Here is a 20,261-nt window from a genome sequence, read left to right on the forward strand (position 1 = left end):
TGTATCGGGTACAGTGGCAAGCTCTAGGGAATCCTATGTGGGAAGAACGATTACTCTTATCAGTTTTACCGGTGAGGAAACTGTGCCATGGGGAGATTAATTAATCCTTATCCAGTTGAAGCCCGGTTTTGAGCTCGGCAATTTTGACCTCAGCACTCACATCCACAACCCCTTTAGTCTTAATTATTTCTGTTGTCATAGGGCAGAAGATGAAGACACAGTCCTCTCTTCGAGGAGGTACGAGGGGTAAACAAGCTTTCAAACCAGTAATCCCACCGTGGTGTAATAAGTACTGGGATGTGTTGCATGTGCTGCATGAGAAAAGATCCTTTTGACCTTGCAGGTGATGGAAGTTAATGCAGAAATATTTCATTAGGAGAAAAAATGTTTTTCAACTGTCTGAGGGACAAAGTCAACTCATATGTTAACAGACTGCTTTACTTTTTATATCTGAATGCATTTGATACATTTGAGATATAAATATTCACTAAATGTATGTTTTTGGTTTGTTTTGTTTTGTTTTTGGAAAGCACTATTTTTGCCAATGTTTTGACAAAGTAGCCAAAGCTAGTAAATTTTGTGGGCAGTTTGCCAACAGTTGTTTCACACAATACACATAGAAACTAGAAATAACCAGGGCCCAGAACTTTGTGAATGCAATAGTCATGTGCCAGGTACTTGAGGTGTTAGTGGAAACCACGTATGTGCCCAGAGCTGAGAACACCGCTGGTAAATGTTTTCAAAGGGAACCTGTTCAGTTCTCTATTGGCTTTTCCTTTTGGGGTACTAGTGTGTTTAAAAAATTTTGATTTAGATTGCGCAGAGCCCCCCCATTCTGGTACCCAAGACTTTCTAAAGACAAGAAGGGAAGGAATGGGGGGGGGGACGTTTATCTAATTGCATCTATCTTTGCATTGAGTAGGTAGGTAAAAATAAGAAAGTTGCCAGAAGTCTGTTTTTGGCTAAGTTCCTCCTTTGTATGTGCTCAAGAGTGGCTTGGACAAGGGGGTTGCAGTTAAGAGAGCCAGACAATTTTGGTTTCGCGAATGTTTTTGCTGTACCCATTCTTTGCATGCTTACTGCATTCTGATGTGTCAGGGGGGCACAAGTGAAGTTTTATTTCGTATGTCAGGAAGAAAGCTGTCTTTGAGGGAAGTGTTTCATTCAATAAATTGCAAATTTAGGGTACATGAAGTATTTGTTCTAAAGTGAAGTCTGCGTGGCCCAAAATTTCAGTTTCCATTATCTTCGTGTTTATAGGAGATGGAATGAAAAGATCTCGAGTGTAATATGTGGTCCACCAGGGTCTGTTGCTGGCTGTTCAGAAAAATGAAAAAAGAAATGCATTTGGTGCATTCTTAGAGCCCTGTGTTCGTGTATGTTCCCAACTAAGCACAAAGTATACAGATTCTGCTCCCAAGGAATTTACTGTATGATGGGGAGAAGAGGATTTATAGTAGCACAATGTAAAAGATGGTTAAGTGCCATAAATAGGAGATGGAACTACTGCCATCTCAGTTCAAAGGAGGGAGAAACTATTGCCAACTGCAGTAGAAATACATATATATACATTTTAGTGCATTACAGTACACATTTCTACAGCAACAACATTTGTCTGCAAATGTTACTTTTGTATATAGCATTTATATTTGCGGAGTACATTAATTCCCTTTAGATGCTCAATTCTATCCACCCCCATCCTACAAAAATGTGACATGCATAGGCTGTCTTTCCTAATAAAGAGATATTGTAATAAAGAGAGGTTTTATTAAACTAATGCAATAACAACATTTTCTTTGAGGATTTAACACATCATTTTTAATAATAAAAATCAAATTGTCATTGTTGTGCCCTGTATACCTTTTATTCAAATCAGCCTAAGTACTCTGGCTTCATGGCTAAGCAGTACTCTGGGGGGTGAAGGAGGGGTGAGTATTTTCAGCATTACACAAATGAATTTCAGCATTCAGCTTCATAGTGGGGTTGTAGATTATGAATACGGAACCCAGGGAAACCTGTTTATATTCGTGAGCAGGGGTAGGGGGGAAATGCCTCTGAGGAGCGTCTAGAAGGAAATGAGATTGGAGATTAGGAAAGGACCAATTTTGTTAGGTCAGCTTTCAGATGGTAAGATGTCAATACTTTCTACAGCCATGCAGCTGATTTTACAGCTTCGATAACTGCACATTAACCACCAAGGTGTAAGAGCTCACTTTGTATGATCAGGCTCGGAATTTGGTCATTACCTGATTTTCACAAAAGAACACCAGTTTTTGGCTCTCCCATCAGCTGGAACCAGACATTTCAGAACTGTGTGTGAAAAGTAAGGCTAACGAATAAGCATGCAAACGTGAAGAGAGAAGACATGATGAGTAAGACGGGAAGAGTGTCTGTGGAGGCTATTAGGGTTTTTTTGTGGGTTTTTGTTTTGTTTTTGTTTTTTTTTTTGTAATTCAAGGGAAGTACATGAAGACAGATCATGCTCAGGACAGGATGAAGCGTTGACTGATATGAGTGGCAAGGCCCCTTCCACCTTCCACTCTCTATATTTTAATCTGTGAAATGGGGAGAGAATGGGATATGGGTGTCTTTCAACTTGCTTATTGGTTACGACATCATTTGTTTAAAGCAGTATAGACATATGGACTAATTATATTTTCCTAGTCACTACCACGTAATACATACGTTTCACCTCATACATCCTGGAAAAGTTGTAAGTTGATTTCTGAAGATCATTAGCTTATATACTTTGTTAATACATCTAACAATAAATAATTAAAATATGTTATTAGGAGATGGGGTTTATGTTCTCTAAAATTGATCTTTGTTCAGATTGGAACTCAACACTTTCAGACTGTTTGCTTATATGATAAATGAGTCTTCTTTCGTTGAGTTACTTCAAAGGTATATGTTACAATAAATATGTGAACATTGCAAGTTACCCTTTATACCTCCCTCTTCAACTGTCACAAACAGAAATGTAATTTACAGAAATGAAAACAGTCTCCAGCTAGCTTGAGGCTTTTTCCAAGGGGGATCTCTGGGGTTTGCTGGGCCAGTTTCCTCAGTACACACCTGGTGTATATCACTTTAAAAAATAAATTATGCCTCATTAAATTACAATTAAATGGAATCATGATCATTTGTTTTTCTGGAAGGAAGATGTTTTGCATATTGAAAGCCTAATTTGTTGCAGGTGACAAAAAGGCTGAACAGATTATCTAATATCACTTCATTTTGGGGGTAATGTTTGCTGGTTATTTTGTGTATACTCCAGTAGTTCAGAATTATATTAATGTGGACTCTAGTATTTTCACTTCAAAATGTCTTCTACTGCTCTATCAGTTTTTTGTACTTTTTTTTTTTTTAAGCTTTTAAAGACACAGAAACTTCTCTTGGCATTCTGGACCAGTCATGTTCTTTCTTTTTCTAACAGTGTTTTAACACAGGCCTGTCCTCCCTTGCTTCTCCCCCTTTACCTCGTCTCCTCATTATCTCTATATCCATGTTCTGTGTGTATTTCAGATTCCAGCCAGGTTAAGTCCCACTTCTTCCAAATGTTTTCCCCGAGTCCTGCACTTGGCAATACTTTTACCCTCTTGTGAACGGAGCCGGCACGCATTCTCTCTGGAATTTATGACACTTGTCAACTTCTACATTATGTTTCTATAAACCATCATAGAGTGAATTCCTTGGCAGTGGAATCTGTGTCTTCTTAATATTCTCATCCCTTTCTGAGGTTCATACCAAGTCATAAATAAGAAATGAATTAATAGACTGGTCTGTCATTTTTTGGTAACAGGTACATTGAGTTTGGGGGTTCCCTAGATAATCATTGGGAGATAGAGCCTACAAAATTACCAGAAGTCTGGGAGATGTGAAGAATGAGTGTCTTGTTAAAATCTAGGCAGTAATGAACACTGCAAGTTACCCTTTTGTTCCCGCCAGTCCTGGGAAGGTCTGAGAGGCTTGGGCTCAGTGTTCCTAGAACCCAGTCCAGGTTCTGGTTCTCTTCTGCTCCATTAAAGAATTAAGGGCCCATCATAAGCAATTTCTCATCTGTTTCAGATAAGGTCTCAAGGGCTAGTGCAGAAACTTAGAACTAAATTTCATAGAGCCAGTCGTGGTAATGTTTCCCAAGCATTTCTGAATCTCAGCATGGATTTTACACACCAATCATCTGGGGCAAACTATATAAAATGTTGAAGAGATATGGAAATCATAATAACATAAAAAAGCTCATCAACAGAAATTGCAGATTCAGAAACTATGAGGTCATTTAGTTTGTTGCAAATAAATATTATGTAAAATACTAGAGGGTGCCTGGGTGGCTCAGTTAATTAAGCATCTTCCTTCAGCTCAAGTCATGATCCCAAGGTCCTGGGATCGAGTGCTACATTGGGCTCCTGGCTCCATGCGGAGCCTACTTCTCCCTCTGCCTCTGCCTCCTTCTGTGTCTCTTAAAAAAAAAAAAAAAAATAACTAGAAATAATAAGTACATCAATTTTTCATTTTAAAAATTCACCCTAATTCTTTGTTTTGTTTGTGGAGTGGAGATAGCCTATATTAGCCCCCGAGCTAGATGACATTATATTATCTCTTGTGCTTTTAATTATTTTGTTTTTATTGAATTTTCTGCCAACGTCATATATTCTTTGTGGGTACTGGAAATAATATAAAACTTACAAAATCCCCCATTAAAAGGCTAAGAAGAAGGCCAATTTGAGGCTCTTTTTGCCTGACTCCCTTCTTTTTTCAGCGGCTTGTAACCCACCAGCTATTGTGCAAGGTGTCTTTCTTCCCTGTGCAGATGCTCCCTCTGCTCCTTTGCAGTCAACATGTTTCCTGGTCTTACATAACCTCAGCTAACACCGTGCTGGGAATTGTTATAATCTTCCCCTCGAGAAGGCTCCGTTGCCTACAATGAGGAAAATTCTTAATGACCACTTTACTCGAGACTTGCAATATGTTTTAATGTGATTACTGATATGAAAGTTTAATAAGCAATAGCCTGGTTAATTTATTAATTTCCCTCAATGTTCACATTCTCAATATTCATGACCTTTCTGTTCATCAAGGTACATCCTTTTTTTCCCAGCGCCCAGGTGCCATGTCGCATTCTGTGATTCTCGGGCCGGGTAACGGGAATGTTCAAGTGACACCTCCTGCCCGGCCGGTTGGTCATTAAAATGCCAGACAACATAGTGGCAAGGGCTTTAGGAATATTTATGTGAGATAAATTATTAATTCATGTTCAATTCAAGACAGTTTCAATATGATAAACATTTACTTACCCTGATAATTAGATAAGGTGGTTTGTGGTATAAATTATGCCATAGATTTTCTTCTGATGCTTTTTTTTCGCCCCGTGACGATTTTCAGCTAACTAAATAAACTCACTCTACATTCATGAGCCCGTGGAACTTGGACTATATTTTTAAAAATTCCAGTTGAAGGAGTGAAGAGCATATAAATAACCAAAATGAAAAAGACTCAACAAAACAACTAAAACTCTTTTTGTGCTCACCAGTGAGCCACTTGTTATTGAAAATGTCTGAGGTTAAAAAAAAAAAAAAATCTGCTTTGGGACCAGGCTACACAGATGAGACTTTAAGTAAATAATTTAGAACAGTGTTCTCCTTCTCTGGGGCAGTCCATGGAGGCAGCACTGGCCACCTTGTTGGTTTGAGACTTTATCTTCAATTAGGCAAATGAAACAGAGGCAATAGTATATTCCCCCAGGCCTTCAAAATACAAACATTGTGTCTCATTCACTTCAGAAATGATGCTGATGAGCAAAATCATTTACAAGGATGCTTTGTCTTGATTCTTCTTAGAGATGGATTTATTTCTCTGTAAGGTTGTCCAACATGTAAAAAAAATTAAGGGAAGGAACTCCACAATTTCTGTGTGAGGGAAAAATAAAGTCAACCAAGCCAAACAAGAAACGAGTAAAAGACCTCAGAATAATTTCTTTATTGATTAGGCGTGAACAAACTTGCTATTTTGAACAATAATGATAACAGTTATAACAGTTAATAACAACAATAATAAGTTTTTGTTATTTCACCATTTTGTATGTTAAGATCTCCCCTTCCCCTTGCAAAAATAATTTCACAGAAGAATACTTTTACAAATTTTGCCTTTGAGATACCATAACTATAATTGTCAAACAAGCATAAAGAATATATCCAGGCAGACCCTAAAATTCCTCCAAATTTCGTAGTCTGAGATTTATTAAAATGCTCAAGTTGCTTATGCTAGAGAGAGAGAAAGGGAGAGGAGGAGGAGGAGGGAGGGGACCAAGGACCAACTCATCCTGTCTGTGCAGAGTTCATTACTGAAGAAAGCTCAGAAAACATCCGTCTTAGTGTCTTATTGGTATTGATTTTAAATCCACTTCCCTCTTGCCCTTCTGCATATTAATTGGGAGATTTTTTTATCTTAGGACTAATTCATAATTAATATTTCAAGTTGCTTAATGCAAGTGGAAAGTAGGATAACTTAAGGCCGAACTGACTTTTAATATCAAAAAAAGAATCCATACCTCAATTGTATAACATTTTCTGGAAGACAGACGTCTCTTGCTTCTTAAAGCATGATAAGAAATCTGGATTTTCTTACAATCATTTTACCGGTAACGGTATATTCACGTATATATCCTACCTTTTCCTTTCTTTGGGCATGCGTGCCTACAGTCACAGCTTATGAACATTTCTTCTAGCTTCATTGTATGGCATATTTTATTTTTATTTGCAAAGACTTCTCTAATCAAAGCAACGTGACACCCATGTTGCAGAACTATCGTGTGGCATACCGCTTGTCGATTCCTTATAAATCATCTTACATGGTATTTTGAGTGGTGGTTACCTCCTTGGAGTACTGATCATTGTGTGATGCACATTCTTGTGACATTTGCTTCACTACATTATAATGCATTACTTATTTTTAAAAATTGTCTCTCTTATCCTGAAGATTTCTGCCCGACCAGAACTTGTATATTCTTCTTGCTTCTAACACCTTTTTATATTGAAGCCATGTTTTACAAACCTGATAGTGTTTTCTTTGCATTAACATTCCCCTCGGTGGAACTGTCTTTAGCATCTACTTTTCACGATTTGGAGTTGCCCCATGTGTTCTAAGATACAGAGGTGAACGTTTTAGCGCTTCCTGGAGGATAATCCTAGACTCTGGTCTCATGCTCCTCCGAGAAGAGATGGCCCGAGTTGGAAGTGTAAAGGGACGCCTCTGGGTGATCATCTAACACGAGTGCAGGATAGACGTGTTTTAGCTTTTGCCCGAATGACTTCTGTGTTGCAGCCATTTTCTTGAGTGCGTACTACTTTTCTCCAGACGCGTCAGCATTTTCCTTTTTTTTTTGCGAGTTCCCTGCCATCAGAGCACATGAAAACAGTAGATTCCTATTTCAAGCTTTCTATATGGATGAGTCACAGATTCAGAAATTATCCTGGCCCATACGTGGCATTCTCTGATGTGTGCTCTGATCCCTCACCAGATGTGACTGTATTTCCATGGCCTTAATGGTGGGATCAGCTGTTCCCCCTCCTGGGGGGAAAAAAGGTTTGGGTGCCGTCAGGTAATATACAAAGGTACCGATTGTACGTGTGGATTGGGAAGCTTTCAGAGGGTTAACGCAAGTAATGGCCGTTTGCTTTGTGTCTTTTTTTTTTTTTTTTTTTTTTTTGCCATGAGAAACATCTATATTGAAAACAGTGGCCGGTCACACAGAAATTCAGCCAAACTTTTTTTTTTTTTAAATTTTTTTAAGTCGATGTAAATCTCCCATGCTGTTTAAATGTCGGAACTAAATTTACCAAACTTGGCAGATTTGTAAAGCCGAGCAGGATTGCCAAGTGTTCCCAGTTTCAAGCAGAGAGAGTTCTAACAGTTCCTGAAATACTTGTAGGAGGCACCTGGTGGTAGCTGCAGCCCCGCAAGCCTTCCGAGCGCCTACCTTGCTAGCTGGCATCTCTGTGTGCTGACGATTATTACAGTGATGATAAAGTGTCAGAATAGAACAGTCCAGAATAAGGCACAGCCCTGGAAGGCAAGCACATTCTCACAAAACCTCCCTGCCGGAGAGCCCTCGGCGGTGAGACCGAGGTTCTTGACATCACCGCCAGCTGGTTACACCGAACAAATAAAGGGGGAGGGAGGGGGGCAGGCGCTGGAAACCGCACACATACCTGCAGATATGACTTGGCCTGTTGTCTTGTTTTTTTGTCTTCCATGTAATCAGGGATTGTTGTCTGAGATTTTGCGTAAGGAAGAAGACCCTCGGACAGCCTCTCAGTCTCTCTTAGTAAACTTGAGGGCCATGCAGAATTTCCTCAATCTGCCGGAAGTGGAGCGGGATCGCATATACCAGGACGAGAGAGAGCGGAGCATGAACCCCAATGTGAGCATGGTCTCGTCAGCCTCTAGCAGTCCCAGCTCCTCCCGAACCCCTCAGGTGAGATACTGGCTCCGCTGACTTTTCACTCTGGGCCTTGGAAACATGTTGCCTTCCCTGATACTGTGTTTCTCTCAAAAACTGAGAGACTTAATTCAAGGATTTCCTGACTCACGGATCATGTCGCTCCGGGTCATGTCATAGGGTTTATCCTTGACCGTGTCCTGTGGTATTCCAGGTATATTTCCCTTTAGAAAAATACTGCTCTTCCACACAGAAGGGACCCGAATGGGTGGGAGGGCAGGCTCCCAAATGTTTCCACACGGCTGCTTAGTTATCTAAGATGGGGCCAGGGGATTCGAGCTGAGGCTGAGTTTGCATAGCAAGAACACTGCTTTTCCTTAAACTGTCTATTTATTTGGATACTGAGTGGGGGTGGGGGAAGGTAGCGGGGGTTGGGGATGCTGGTTAGGGTTGGGGACAGGGGACAAGTAGAGTAGTCCAAACTCTTCTTTATGCAATCTGAAGAAAGACAGAATGGGGGAGAACTCTGTGTGTGGTGTAAGCCTGCGTACGCAGCGGCTGGATCAGAGCGTTTGGGGGATCATTCCGTGAGCGCTGAACACAGCAGTGGAAGGCAGGCCTTCATGGTTTTCCTTCCTAGGCTGGTCCTTCCTGCAGAACTCAGTGACTCAGCTTTCCCTCCCTCCTTTTTGCACACTTCATAAGCCTTCTGATCTGGTCTTCCTACAAATGCGTGCATCTAGAGATGCTGTGTGCTTCAGAGATCCTGATTTTATTAAGGGGTCAAGGTCTCCAGTCAGCCACGCAGTCTTTCCGGTTCGCTTGGGAGCCCGTTCATTTGTAACCTGCTCTCTATTTCCCCCAAACTTGTACTGGTCAATGGGTTTATGATAAAGCCATCTCATTCACTGTTGCTAGGATAGCTGCAAGTTCTATCTCAAAACAAATATTTAACAGGTACACATTTGTACAAATCAGAAAAAAAATGGGTAGTTTGAAGCCAAAGGTTTGTCTGGGTTTGGTTTTTTTGTTTTGTTTTGTTTTGTTTTGCTTTTTTGCATAGATACTATGATTTTGGTGTTATGAGTGTTTTCTAGTAAGTTCCAAGGAACTGATTCAACATAGAAACAGAATTTTATTCTAGTAGAAATATTTGAGCTTTTTCAACTATATCCATTTTTTTCACACATCATAATTTTTTTTTCCGCTCTGCAATAGATTTTTAATTGAAGATCATTTTCTATCATGCAGTGCCAAATTGTGATACTTACACTTTAGTCTTTGGTGAATTACGGGTTTTAGTTACTGTTAAACCAAAAAAAGTCTCTTGACTGCTTACTTTGGATGAATGTAACCAAGCTTATTTCTTTTTATTTATTTTTTTTAAAATCTTGGGGTGTACATGTTGAGCTATTGAGTTGGACGAGTTGTTAATTTGCACTAATATTTACTTCTATTAAATTCACCAATAATTTTGCCACTTTTGAAGCCCAATAAATCATTATAGAGAGTCCAGCCATGCTTCATGGCCATTTAACTAACTCAGAAAGTCACTTCTACTTGTTAAAAAATAACTCAAGTCTGGGTAGTTCATTCTTTGTAGTATTTTTCTAGTGAGATTATTTCTTAGACATCTTTCCAAAGACCTGATAGATTTCAGGGTTAGACCATTTTACCAGGGAAAACAATCAGGGTCAATATTTTGCTTTATTGAAGAGCAGAAAAATCTCATCTAGAAAATTCCTAGGTAGAAGTGCCCTTTACGGACAAGAATAACAGGGAAATTGATCATTTAATTTCACAGTTTTGAGATTTCTGAGAATACATATAAAATCTTTTTTCTCAAAATATTTTTGAGAATGCAGTCATGGCACTGGCATTTGTACATTCTCTGGAACTTTCTTCTTTTTCTCTTAAACATCGAGAAAAGGAAGTTATTAAAGTCTTTTAAAACATTTTCTGATTACCTACTTACTCCAACTTCTTTACATACATATATCAGTAGTAAAGATGCTTAGTAAAGCTTTCGTTGTGAGAACAGATGTTAGAGGAGCATCCACTGATGAAGCCTTTAGTCGGAGGCAGCATTCTAGAACACCCAGGCAGCCTACGTGGGTTGATGGAGAATATTTCCCAGATCCCATCAACACTTTATTATTGGTTTAAAACAAATGGAGGAAATTTAGAATGTTAAACCTTAACCTTCTTATAATCTTTGAGTTGGCCAGTATTTCTTGATGTACTTAATGATAAAACACTATAAAGATAAGAATGATCATTTATTGAGCACTTGCTGAGTATCTGGTGCTGTGAGCATTTTGCATGAATTCAGTCCTCACCATTTTGTGTTGTTATTCCCATTTTACAGATGAGAAGACTGAGGTTTTGATGGGTTAAATAATTTGTGTGAAGTTGCATGACTGAGTGGTAGAGCTGGGATTTGAACTCTGGTAATTTTGATTACGAGGCACGAGCTCCTAGCCGTATATTATAGTGCCTTGAGGGGTTTTGGTTTAACCCTGAGGGTTCTAGAGACAATGTGACCAGTCAAGTGAGATGAGATAACCAGTGAGGCTAATGAAGAAACTTCAGTTGAGAAAGGCAGGATTGAGATGCTAAAATATGCACTTAACAGGAAAAGAACTGTGGATTAACTAGAAATTTTGAGAAGAAGAAGGAATTTCTTAAAAAAAAAAAAAAGAAAGAAAGAAAATTGGATTATTATGGTAAGACCCCAAACTAGAAGGCAAGAAGATGTTTTGTAAAAACAGCCCCCAGCCTAAACCGCTGGAGATTTTGGAAGTGGGCTAGCACAGTGGCCTGAGCCTGTGGTTCTGGAGCCCGAAACACTTGAGTTCAGATCACGGTTCCTTCACTTGGTGCTGCACGTCCTTCCAGCAAGTTGAGTATCCTCTTTTCTTTTCAGTTGTCTTCCTCAGTAAAATAAAAATAATAAAGTCCAACTTACTGGGGTCCTCAAAGAATTAAATGAAATAACAAAAGTAAAACGCTTTCTGGAGTGCCCCAGCAAATGAAAAGTACCGCATACATTTGGTGGTTATTATTACTTTGTGGTAATTAGAAAACAGTCAGAGGCAGGGAGAGAGGAGAATGCAAAAGTCGGTGAGCACTGTTAGGAATGAAAGCCGTCACAGAAACCTGGGGACATTAAGGCCAGTCTCAAGATGATACGGAGCCTATCCTATAGTGTCCAGACTGCATGCTGTGTCTTTCTCGAAATCTTTGTGTTGCTTATTCAGTAGGGGAATAGCTCAGGGCATCTGTAGAGGGAGAGTAATGATTGGTTTGGGATTCTAGAGTAAGTGGAGACAGGAAAACTATGCAGTTTAGTTCAAATCAGCCAGGTGTGCTCAGGAGCCAAAAATCAGGGGTGACTTTTCTTGCAGTCCTTCGGGCGGGGGTTCTGAGAAGGCTTCCCAGCCCCCTCCCGTCACACACCGGAGTAACTGCTCCTGACAGTCTTCTGGATCATGGAGATGCAAATGTTTTAGGTTGATCTTAACCCCAAGAAGTACAGACACCTTCTATATTGTCCTTCATTTGTCTCTGAAGCTGATGGGAAATCATTCAATTAAAACGAGCACGGCAGAATACATAAAACCACAATATGAGTTTAAGGAAATGAAAACGGCACATCAAAGGCATTCTGAAGCCTAGTTTTATGAAATGAAATTTTGTTTCATTTCCACTGATTTCCTAGGTGAAATTAGGTGACTGTCTGGGTAGCATAATGATGGTAATGATGGGCAACCATACATACTCAAATGACATATGTAAAGCTTTAATAAAGAATGAGAGAGACTCAGGGGAGTGCATTAAATTGAGTAATAATTTATTATTTAGAGACCTCTACCCATTTACTCATTTTTTCTGGAAGAATTGGCTCTTTCTCCAAGGTGTGCCATTTTTAGAAAGGGAAACGTAACTGTGTGTGTGTTCTGCATATGCGTGTTTTGCAGTTAGGTCATCTCTCCCAGTTTGGTGCCCAGAGTAGCCTTCCTACCTGGGAAGTGTCTGGGATACCGTGAGGAAAGGAGCGGGGTTGACCGGACTCTGCCTGTCCTATAGGAATGCACTGTAATTATTTCCAATCACAATTAACCTGATTAGAATAATGGACAGGAAGTGTCCCTTTGTAGCTAATGCAGTTTGGCATCAGCTGACTGAAATCCTTTGACAATTTCTGCACAGATGGCGGGGCTGAATGCAGCACTTTTTAAATTATTATTTTCATGGTCTCTCGGTAGGCCAAAACCTCGACACCGACAACAGACCTCCCCATTAAGGTGGACGGCGCCAACGTCAACATCACAGCTGCCATTTATGACGAGATCCAACAGGAGATGAAAAGGGCCAAGGTGTCTCAAGCCCTGTTTGCCAAAGTGGCCGCAAATAAAAGTCAGGTGAGTGGTTTTTTAAAAGAGCGAAAGCGAGGGTTGGAATTAGACCGTTCTCCTCCTCCCACCAATAAAAATACATCTGTTCCCATAATAATAATAACAATAATAATCCCTAGGGAACCTGTCATGTTCTGCCTTTTGCTCTGCGGTTTGCTTTTATTCCCACTGGGGTTCAAAATAGAGACTAAGTTAAAACCCAGATTTTTTTTTCTTTTAAAGATTTTTTCTTTTCTAAAAAGCATCAGCCTTGACTGCTTTCTCTCATAATTCTAAGCACGGCTATATATCCCTCCCCTCTCTCTCTCTCTCTCTCTTTTGATATTTGAGCGAGACTTAGCGTGTACAGAAGAGCATCTTCCTGAGACCCAGTTGGAATCTTGTCTCATCCCCTCTTGTATTCCCACCAGGGCAACTGCTGACTTTGTTATAATAACCTCTTTTCTCCAGCCCCAGAGACACCTTGCCATGTCAGGTGTTCCTTTTATGTGTAGAATACAGTTGTTTTTTCCAGGAGAAAACACATCTGGCGGGGGGAGGGTCCCAGAATGAGTGCTAAAATTTATAACAGGAAAACACAGAAGCTTATCCAGTATGGTTTCTTAGTGCCGGGATCGTGGGGAATGGAACACTCCAGGGAAAAGGGTAAGCAGATGCTTAGGTTTTTTATTTCTGAAAACAGCAACAGTTGATGGGATCCACTATCCGTCTCAGTTTGTTTAAAGGGATAACTACGACCCTATCCTAAAAGGGGTTAGGGTGAGGAGCTTGGTTATTTATCCTTAGGATGAATAATTATCCAGTGCAGGGTGGAGGAAACAAAAGTTAGCTGAAGCATAATTTTGAGAGTCCTTTGATTCTGAGCTTGATTTCCTCTGTGGCCTTGCATGACAAATGTTTTCATCCCACATATGTAAATGGTAAAATGGTCCAGCATCTCCTTAACAGATCTTCTGTTGTGTGCTGAAAAGAAAGGGAGTCACTGAATATTGTATTTCTGTTAAGCAGGAAGGTTTTCAATGCAAATTAAATTATCATTTTAAAAATGATAGCTAAATATTGTATTTACACTCATTATATATATTATTTTGGGATTAGCTTTTTTTACCTATAGTTTTGCGGTAACCTTACTTACGTCATTTTTCAGATGTTGATAAAGAGGGAGGAGTAGACTATCAAGGCATTCTGGAGAGATTTGAAATACTCTTTTTCCTATTTAATTTCAATGTAGTAATTTTTCCAGGTCATTCTTACTCCTCCCTCATCAGTAAAATCACTGAAATCCAGTTTTCTAAGATACGATGTCCAACCATAGTATGAAATACATGAAAAGAAAACACCATAGAGCCTTCTTAAACTGTTAAATGCATAAAATCCCATGTACCACATGGCAGAATATAATGAGAGCTGGAGCTGTTAAGCGAATAAAGCTGTTAAATGCATACTGCCACTTGGCAAAACTACTGTGCATTTAATGGTTTTCCACTGTGTAATAAAGGACATATGTGGTAAATGTGCAGTGAGTATAAAAGCTACACAATTGATTTTGCAAACCTGCCCCTTAGTCGTGACTTGACGTAAATATCAAAGTTTTGCTCAGTCCTTCTTTCATAAGCAGCGCGGAAGAAAAACGGAAGCCCATCGTCTGAGAGCTTCGTTCAAACTGCCTGTAATCTTTCTGTTGACTTGGCACCATGGCGTTGGGAAATGGTGATGCCTCCAGCCTCCCAAAATAATTCAGGTGGCTGATTGAAAGCTGTATCTGCCTGTTGCCATAAGCTTGGCTCGCCAAATTTGTGATCCCTCCTGAAGAATTCAGGAGCCCTGCTCTTGTGGGACCTGGAGGAAAATGTAGTTCTGGGAATTAATATGAGGAAGGGTGAGATTGAGCCTCAGTGGGGAAAAGGTGCTTTAAGCTTTTACCTTTTTTCATCGGGACAATGACCTCATTCTCATTTATGAATGGGGAACCTTATTATAAGATAGATAGCTAATGAGATTGGCAAATCAGCTGTTAATATTTTAAAAAATGGTTCCCCCCCAACAAAGTGAACTTACCTGATAGCTTCAAAGGCAACTTAACATAAGATATTTACTCCCTTTTGTACATACCAGCATTTACTTCATAAAGAGAGTATTTCGTGAAATTAATTGTACAGTTTGGTACCTTGCACACATATTTGGTGTCTATTCATAAGGTGTGTTTCTGTGTGTGTGTGTGTGTGTGTGTGTGTGTTTCTGTGTGTGACTAAGAGTGGAACTTTGGCCAAAGTACTTAGCTTCTCCAAGCTGCGGTGGGAAGTGGGCACACCCTCTTTATTGGATTGCGAGGTTGGGGCATACAAAGGTACTCTCTTCCTCTCCTGCATTTTCTTTCTTGCCTCTCTCTGTTTCTTTGGAGGAATCAGAAGTTCTTGGGAGCAAAGCAAAAGACTAACGAGGGCTCTCTCTTCTCTTGGAGGTGAAACTAAAAGAACCTTGAATCAGGAACTCTTGTGACCCGGAGTAGGTTTGGAACCTTGAAGGCCCAGTTCAAACATGCGTAGCAACCCCTTCCCTTCCATTTTACCTTTCTTTTAAAATAGAAACAAACCCTCCATTAAAACTTATCCACCCTTTGGTGTGAGTTGCTGTCATCAACTATTAAGAATAACACGGGGAACTGTGTGTTAGGGAAGCTTCGAATGAGAGCTAGAAGGAAAAAGGAAAGGAAGAATTGAGAGAGATGCGGTCGCGGGCCAAGATGATCCCTGAGAGCTGTCGCGTCTAGGGACACAACGGCACGAGGCCTTCAGAAAAGGGGTTGCGAAGATGACAGCCTTGTGTAGTTTTGTCTGTGGTCCCATCGGTGACAATATATTTATTGGAGTGTGTGTGTATGTGTGTGTGTGTGTGTTGCCTTAGTGTGTGGGTCCCATCTCGATGCCTTCGTAGGCCTCTTTGTCCAGCTCCGCTCTAGCTCCTTTGTTCCGTGTTGTGGTCCGTCGTCCCGGTCCTCTGAATGCCTCCATCTGCCCTTGCCTTTCCCTCCCAAGAAGAGAAGGAGCCAAAGAAAGGAAAGCGGAAGAGAACAGGAACAGGAAAAGGTATGCTATAGGCACGCAGGTTTATTTCACCTTTAACTTTTCCGTCATTTCAATTTAGGATCAGTGCGTGTATGTGTGAATTCGGAGGATTATCTTTTTTTTCCCTTTCTTCAAAATGGTCACATTGTTGATGGTCTTCATGAGAGAGCATACACCATAGCCAGTGATTATTTTTTGTGAAATACAAGACTTTAATAGGAGGGGTCCTTAGTAGGAGGCATAATTTAAAATCCTACAGGACATTTTCTGACCACTTTGGTATGACCCTTCCCTATAACGGGCCAGTAGGGAGTGAGTGCCCCGGAGCACGGCCTGCGTGGCTGCGGGAGCTCCTGGCTCCTCAGAGCTCCTCGTCATCTCCCTGTTCCTCTGACACGCTGTGGGGTGGCTCGCCCCCTTCCTCCCCAACTGCAGCTTATCACATGTGAGCTGGGAAGTGGCAGTCCAGAGAGGGGAAGCGCAGTGGCCCGCTGCAGCCCTCCAGGGCTGGCCATGTGCCCTGTGCCAGCATCTCCAACCACGTTCCTTTCCCTTGACACCTACTGCTCCTCTCCCCAGAAACAAATTCACTGTTTCTCTCATATTCTGACCTCTCCTCCTTTTTATAGTCTGTAGTACGTCAGTTCATAGAATGTTGATGATGATCTAAAGTTGGTGTCCTGGCTTTGTTTTGTTTTGTTTTTTGCAGGGAGAGTAAATCTTTATTATTTGTGCACTCAGAGACACAACTCTGCATAGGTAACTGCCTTTTCCTACTGTGTTTGGGTGAGGATAGATGAGGTAGAAAGACTAGAAGGGGCTTATTTCAATTTCTGTCCTCCCTTGTCCCCATTAAAAAAAAAAACAAACAACAAACAAAAGCTTTAAAAGGGCACTGGGTTTGCTTCCCTCTTTTTTGGTGGTGGTGAGGGGGGGTTGCTTTCTGCATGAAGAAAGTAGGGGAAGGCTGGCGTACTGCAAGGAGAGATGGGTGACCTGGCTGTGAGATCTCTCGGATGCTGGTGATGACAAGGCCAGCCCCAGACGGAGTCATCTGGGAACAAACAGGGACCCGGGGAGCTCTCTGGTGAGATGACTAGCATGTCCTTGTCCCCGCCAAGATTTAAAGACCCTGCAGTTCCCCTCCCTGCCACACACACTTTCCCAGTCCCACAAGCTGCGGGAGCTAGCCCTGGAATCAGGGATAGGAGAGCCCTTCTTCCTCCTGCGCGGAGTTGGAGAGGGAGCCATCATCATGATCCCTCTGCAGCTGGGGAAGATGAGCCTCTGACCTTCAGGACACAATTCTGAGAGCCATTCCCCATAGAAGCTGTGTTCGCCGTCCTGACTGGGTTTCAGTATGTTCTGTGGTTCACGTGCGTTAGGATTAAGTAGATTTTGTGTACCGACCTTTATTCCTTCCTTATCACTTACGTTTCTATCCAAAAAAAAAAAAAAAAAAAAAAGTATTCCATATTTCTACTGACTTGATAGATTATATTCCTAAGTAGAAGGCTACTTCTGCTTTAGATATAGATTACAAACTTAGATTTTATGAACTTTCTTCCCTAACATAAAATCTCTCCTTATAATGGTCTCATTTGCTTAACAGGCTGAATGATTTCAAATATGCAGCTCTTCATGGCAGGTCCTTTGAAAATAAAGCCAAAACAAAGGAAAGACACACAAGTTTACATAAAGAAAAACCATGGGTGTAGTATCTGGTTTGTTTCTTTTATTGCTTTATTGCTCCTTGCTTTCGGAGTTTTTAATGACATTCAGTGTGTGTGTTAACATGTTTCCTGCATTTGGTCAGGGGCTACCACAGTCATCTTTGCTTTTGCGTTTCTTAAAAATGTGCCAAGCACAATTTGGTTGTACATATTTCTTTTTTAAAGAAACAACCTCTATTTTATGATTAACTAAGTAACAGCATCCTCATTTTTGAAAATGTAGAAAATGAAGAAAAGTATAAAGGTAAAAACATGAATCACCTGTAATTCGACAGTGCATAGTTACTATTCACATTGTAGAATCCTACTAATGTGTAGCGTGTGCATGGATGTGGACATGCATGTTTATGTTCTAATCGAGATCATACTATACAACACATCGTCATGTGACAAGTTAAAGCTGTAATTCTTTTTTTTTTTTTTTAAGGCCAACTTCTCATTTAGGAGAGTAGAGTTATGAAGTATAAAATATTACCTTTTATCTCCTTACTAGTTTCTCAGCCTTTAGAAAATACCGCACAAAGATCAGAGTTTTGCCACTTCGCTCAAAAAGATGTTTGACATTTCTCTGATTATGTTCCCTTTATGGAAATGGCTTTATTGGAGCCGGGATAGCGCAGACTGTTGGAAGAAGATGTTTGGCTGCCCCATCTCTCCGGTATAAAGAATGACAGGAAGTGATAACCACACGGTACCTTGTGTAAAATGAGTTGGTGGTCTCAGTCTCACTCCTGATCTCGTTTTTGCTATGTCGTATTTAGCACGTAAGGCAGGTTAAAATAAGGCAGCCTGCAGCCTGGGGGAGGCGCTGTCCCTTCCTGCTGGGCAGGTTCCTTTGTAATCCAATCATACTGACAGCCCATCAAGGAGCAGTTTCTACTTTTGTCATTTGGGGTATGTTTACTCCAATGTCAGGGCTATCCACCAAATGCAAATGAAAAAAATTAATGTATTTGCGCTATAGTTACCATTTGAAAAAAAGTTATTATGCCAAGTAGTGAAGAAATTAGATTTCTCAACATTCCCAAATGCTAAAACCGTAGTCAGTCAACACAGTGATGTTTAAGCGTCAAATGGAGCCCTTCACCCTCTTGGCTTTTTTTTTTTTTTCTCAGGATAATCTCAAAAGATTACATTCTGTTGAGAGATTATGAGCAGAAATTGCCTCGAGATCTCCATATTTATACCAACCTTAGAGTGAGAATTTGGTTCTTTTTACTATCCCTACAATTAATTATGTTAATGTTTCATGCCCTAAGAGGACTATTAAGGAAGCCCTTAATTAGATGTCAATAAAGATTAATCACAGAGTCCATATGCAGTTCTGAAGCCATCAGATACCTTTACCAGTCGCTCATGTTTTTGTACGGCTGTTAAGCACATCAAGCCACTGCAGAAATCCTTGAGTTATGTTACTTGGCCAGTTCAGGACACAGCACCTTTGGAAACTTGCATGTGAAGCAAATCAGGTTGACATATTAAAACTACTTCCCCAAACTCTCCCAGGCCTCTTACAAAGAGCGCAATGGGTTAAACAGGTTGTTACAACTGGAGAATGTTGGTGCCTATGAAGAGTTCCTACCACTTTGCTGTAGAAGTGTTGAATCATATTCCTTTCACAGGGCCAAGACCAGGGTGAGGCAAGCTGGTATGGATTTTAAGGAGGCACACACTTTCAGAGCCACATTCCTGAACTTTTGCACATTAATTGTTTGCTTGCCTCACTCTGGTCTCAGCTCTGATCTTTCCAAAAAAAAAAATTCTCACTCACAGTTTTCTGCCGTGTCTGGTTTTTTTTCCTCATGCACTTTCAAGTTCTTGAGGCAGTTTGCAAAATATATACTATAACGTCACAGGTATGCAGAATTTGGACCTGAAGTCGGAAACTGAAAATATTTGGTTGTTTCCTCCTTGGTGGTCCAGCCTAGCACATTCTGCCATTATTACCTTTCTAGTATTTAAGTGGAGAAGTACAAGATTCGAGATTCATTCATCTTTTTGACAAATATGGATGGCTTTTTCAGGTGCGTGTTCCCATGTACGCATGTATGTAACTGTGTACATATTTGTATAAAATCATACCAACTTTCTACATTATTATATAGCTGTGTTTATCCCATAGACCTTTGGTAAAGAGGACAACAAGGTTTTATGAAATCTCCTCTTGTCTTGAGACTTCCATAACAGAAGTTAAGGAGTTGCTCTGAAATAAAATTTTCATTACTCTCAATTACAGATTCAATCTTTACAAACACATCCATAGAAATGTGAGTGACATGCCCAGAGACAGCTGAAAATTGGTCCCCATGAAAATAGTTTAGAACTTGGTGTATAGTTTGAAAAACACAAAAAGAAGCAGATCATTTTTACTTATCACATTCAAGGTATAAAATAATTAACCTTGAACTGTAACCAAATGCTCGGCACAAACCTTTTTCGGGGTTAGATGACCTCCTCGTCAGGGAGTCCCTGAAGCCCTTGACAAGTCTCCCTTGCAGTTTGCCTTTTATCCATTTCAGTGTTCTTGATTAGGTTATCTTGAATCATTAGGGGGTTTATTTATTTTAATAGACACTTATTGGATTCATGAAAAGAGAATTTGGTGACT

General features: G+C 40.3%; 1 protein-coding gene across 2 annotated transcripts in view; it reads left to right on the forward strand.

Annotated features, from left to right (window-relative positions):
- The window catches only part of SATB2 (SATB homeobox 2), a gene marked incomplete at both ends in the record, with an annotated part of 184,687 nt that overhangs the window by 123,574 nt on the left and 40,852 nt on the right, over positions 1-20,261 (forward strand). For both annotated transcript variants that reach the window (XM_080799168.1, XM_080799167.1), the window contains 2 exons: positions 8,261-8,473; positions 12,706-12,861. In XM_080799168.1, the coding sequence (XP_080655294.1) occupies positions 8,261-8,473; positions 12,706-12,861 (369 nt within the window). The remainder of the gene's footprint in view (positions 1-8,260; positions 8,474-12,705; positions 12,862-20,261) is intronic.

The sequence above is a fragment of the Martes martes genome, assembly GCF_963455335.1.
Source record: "Martes martes genome assembly, chromosome: 3".
Lineage (NCBI taxonomy): Eukaryota > Metazoa > Chordata > Mammalia > Carnivora > Mustelidae > Martes > Martes martes.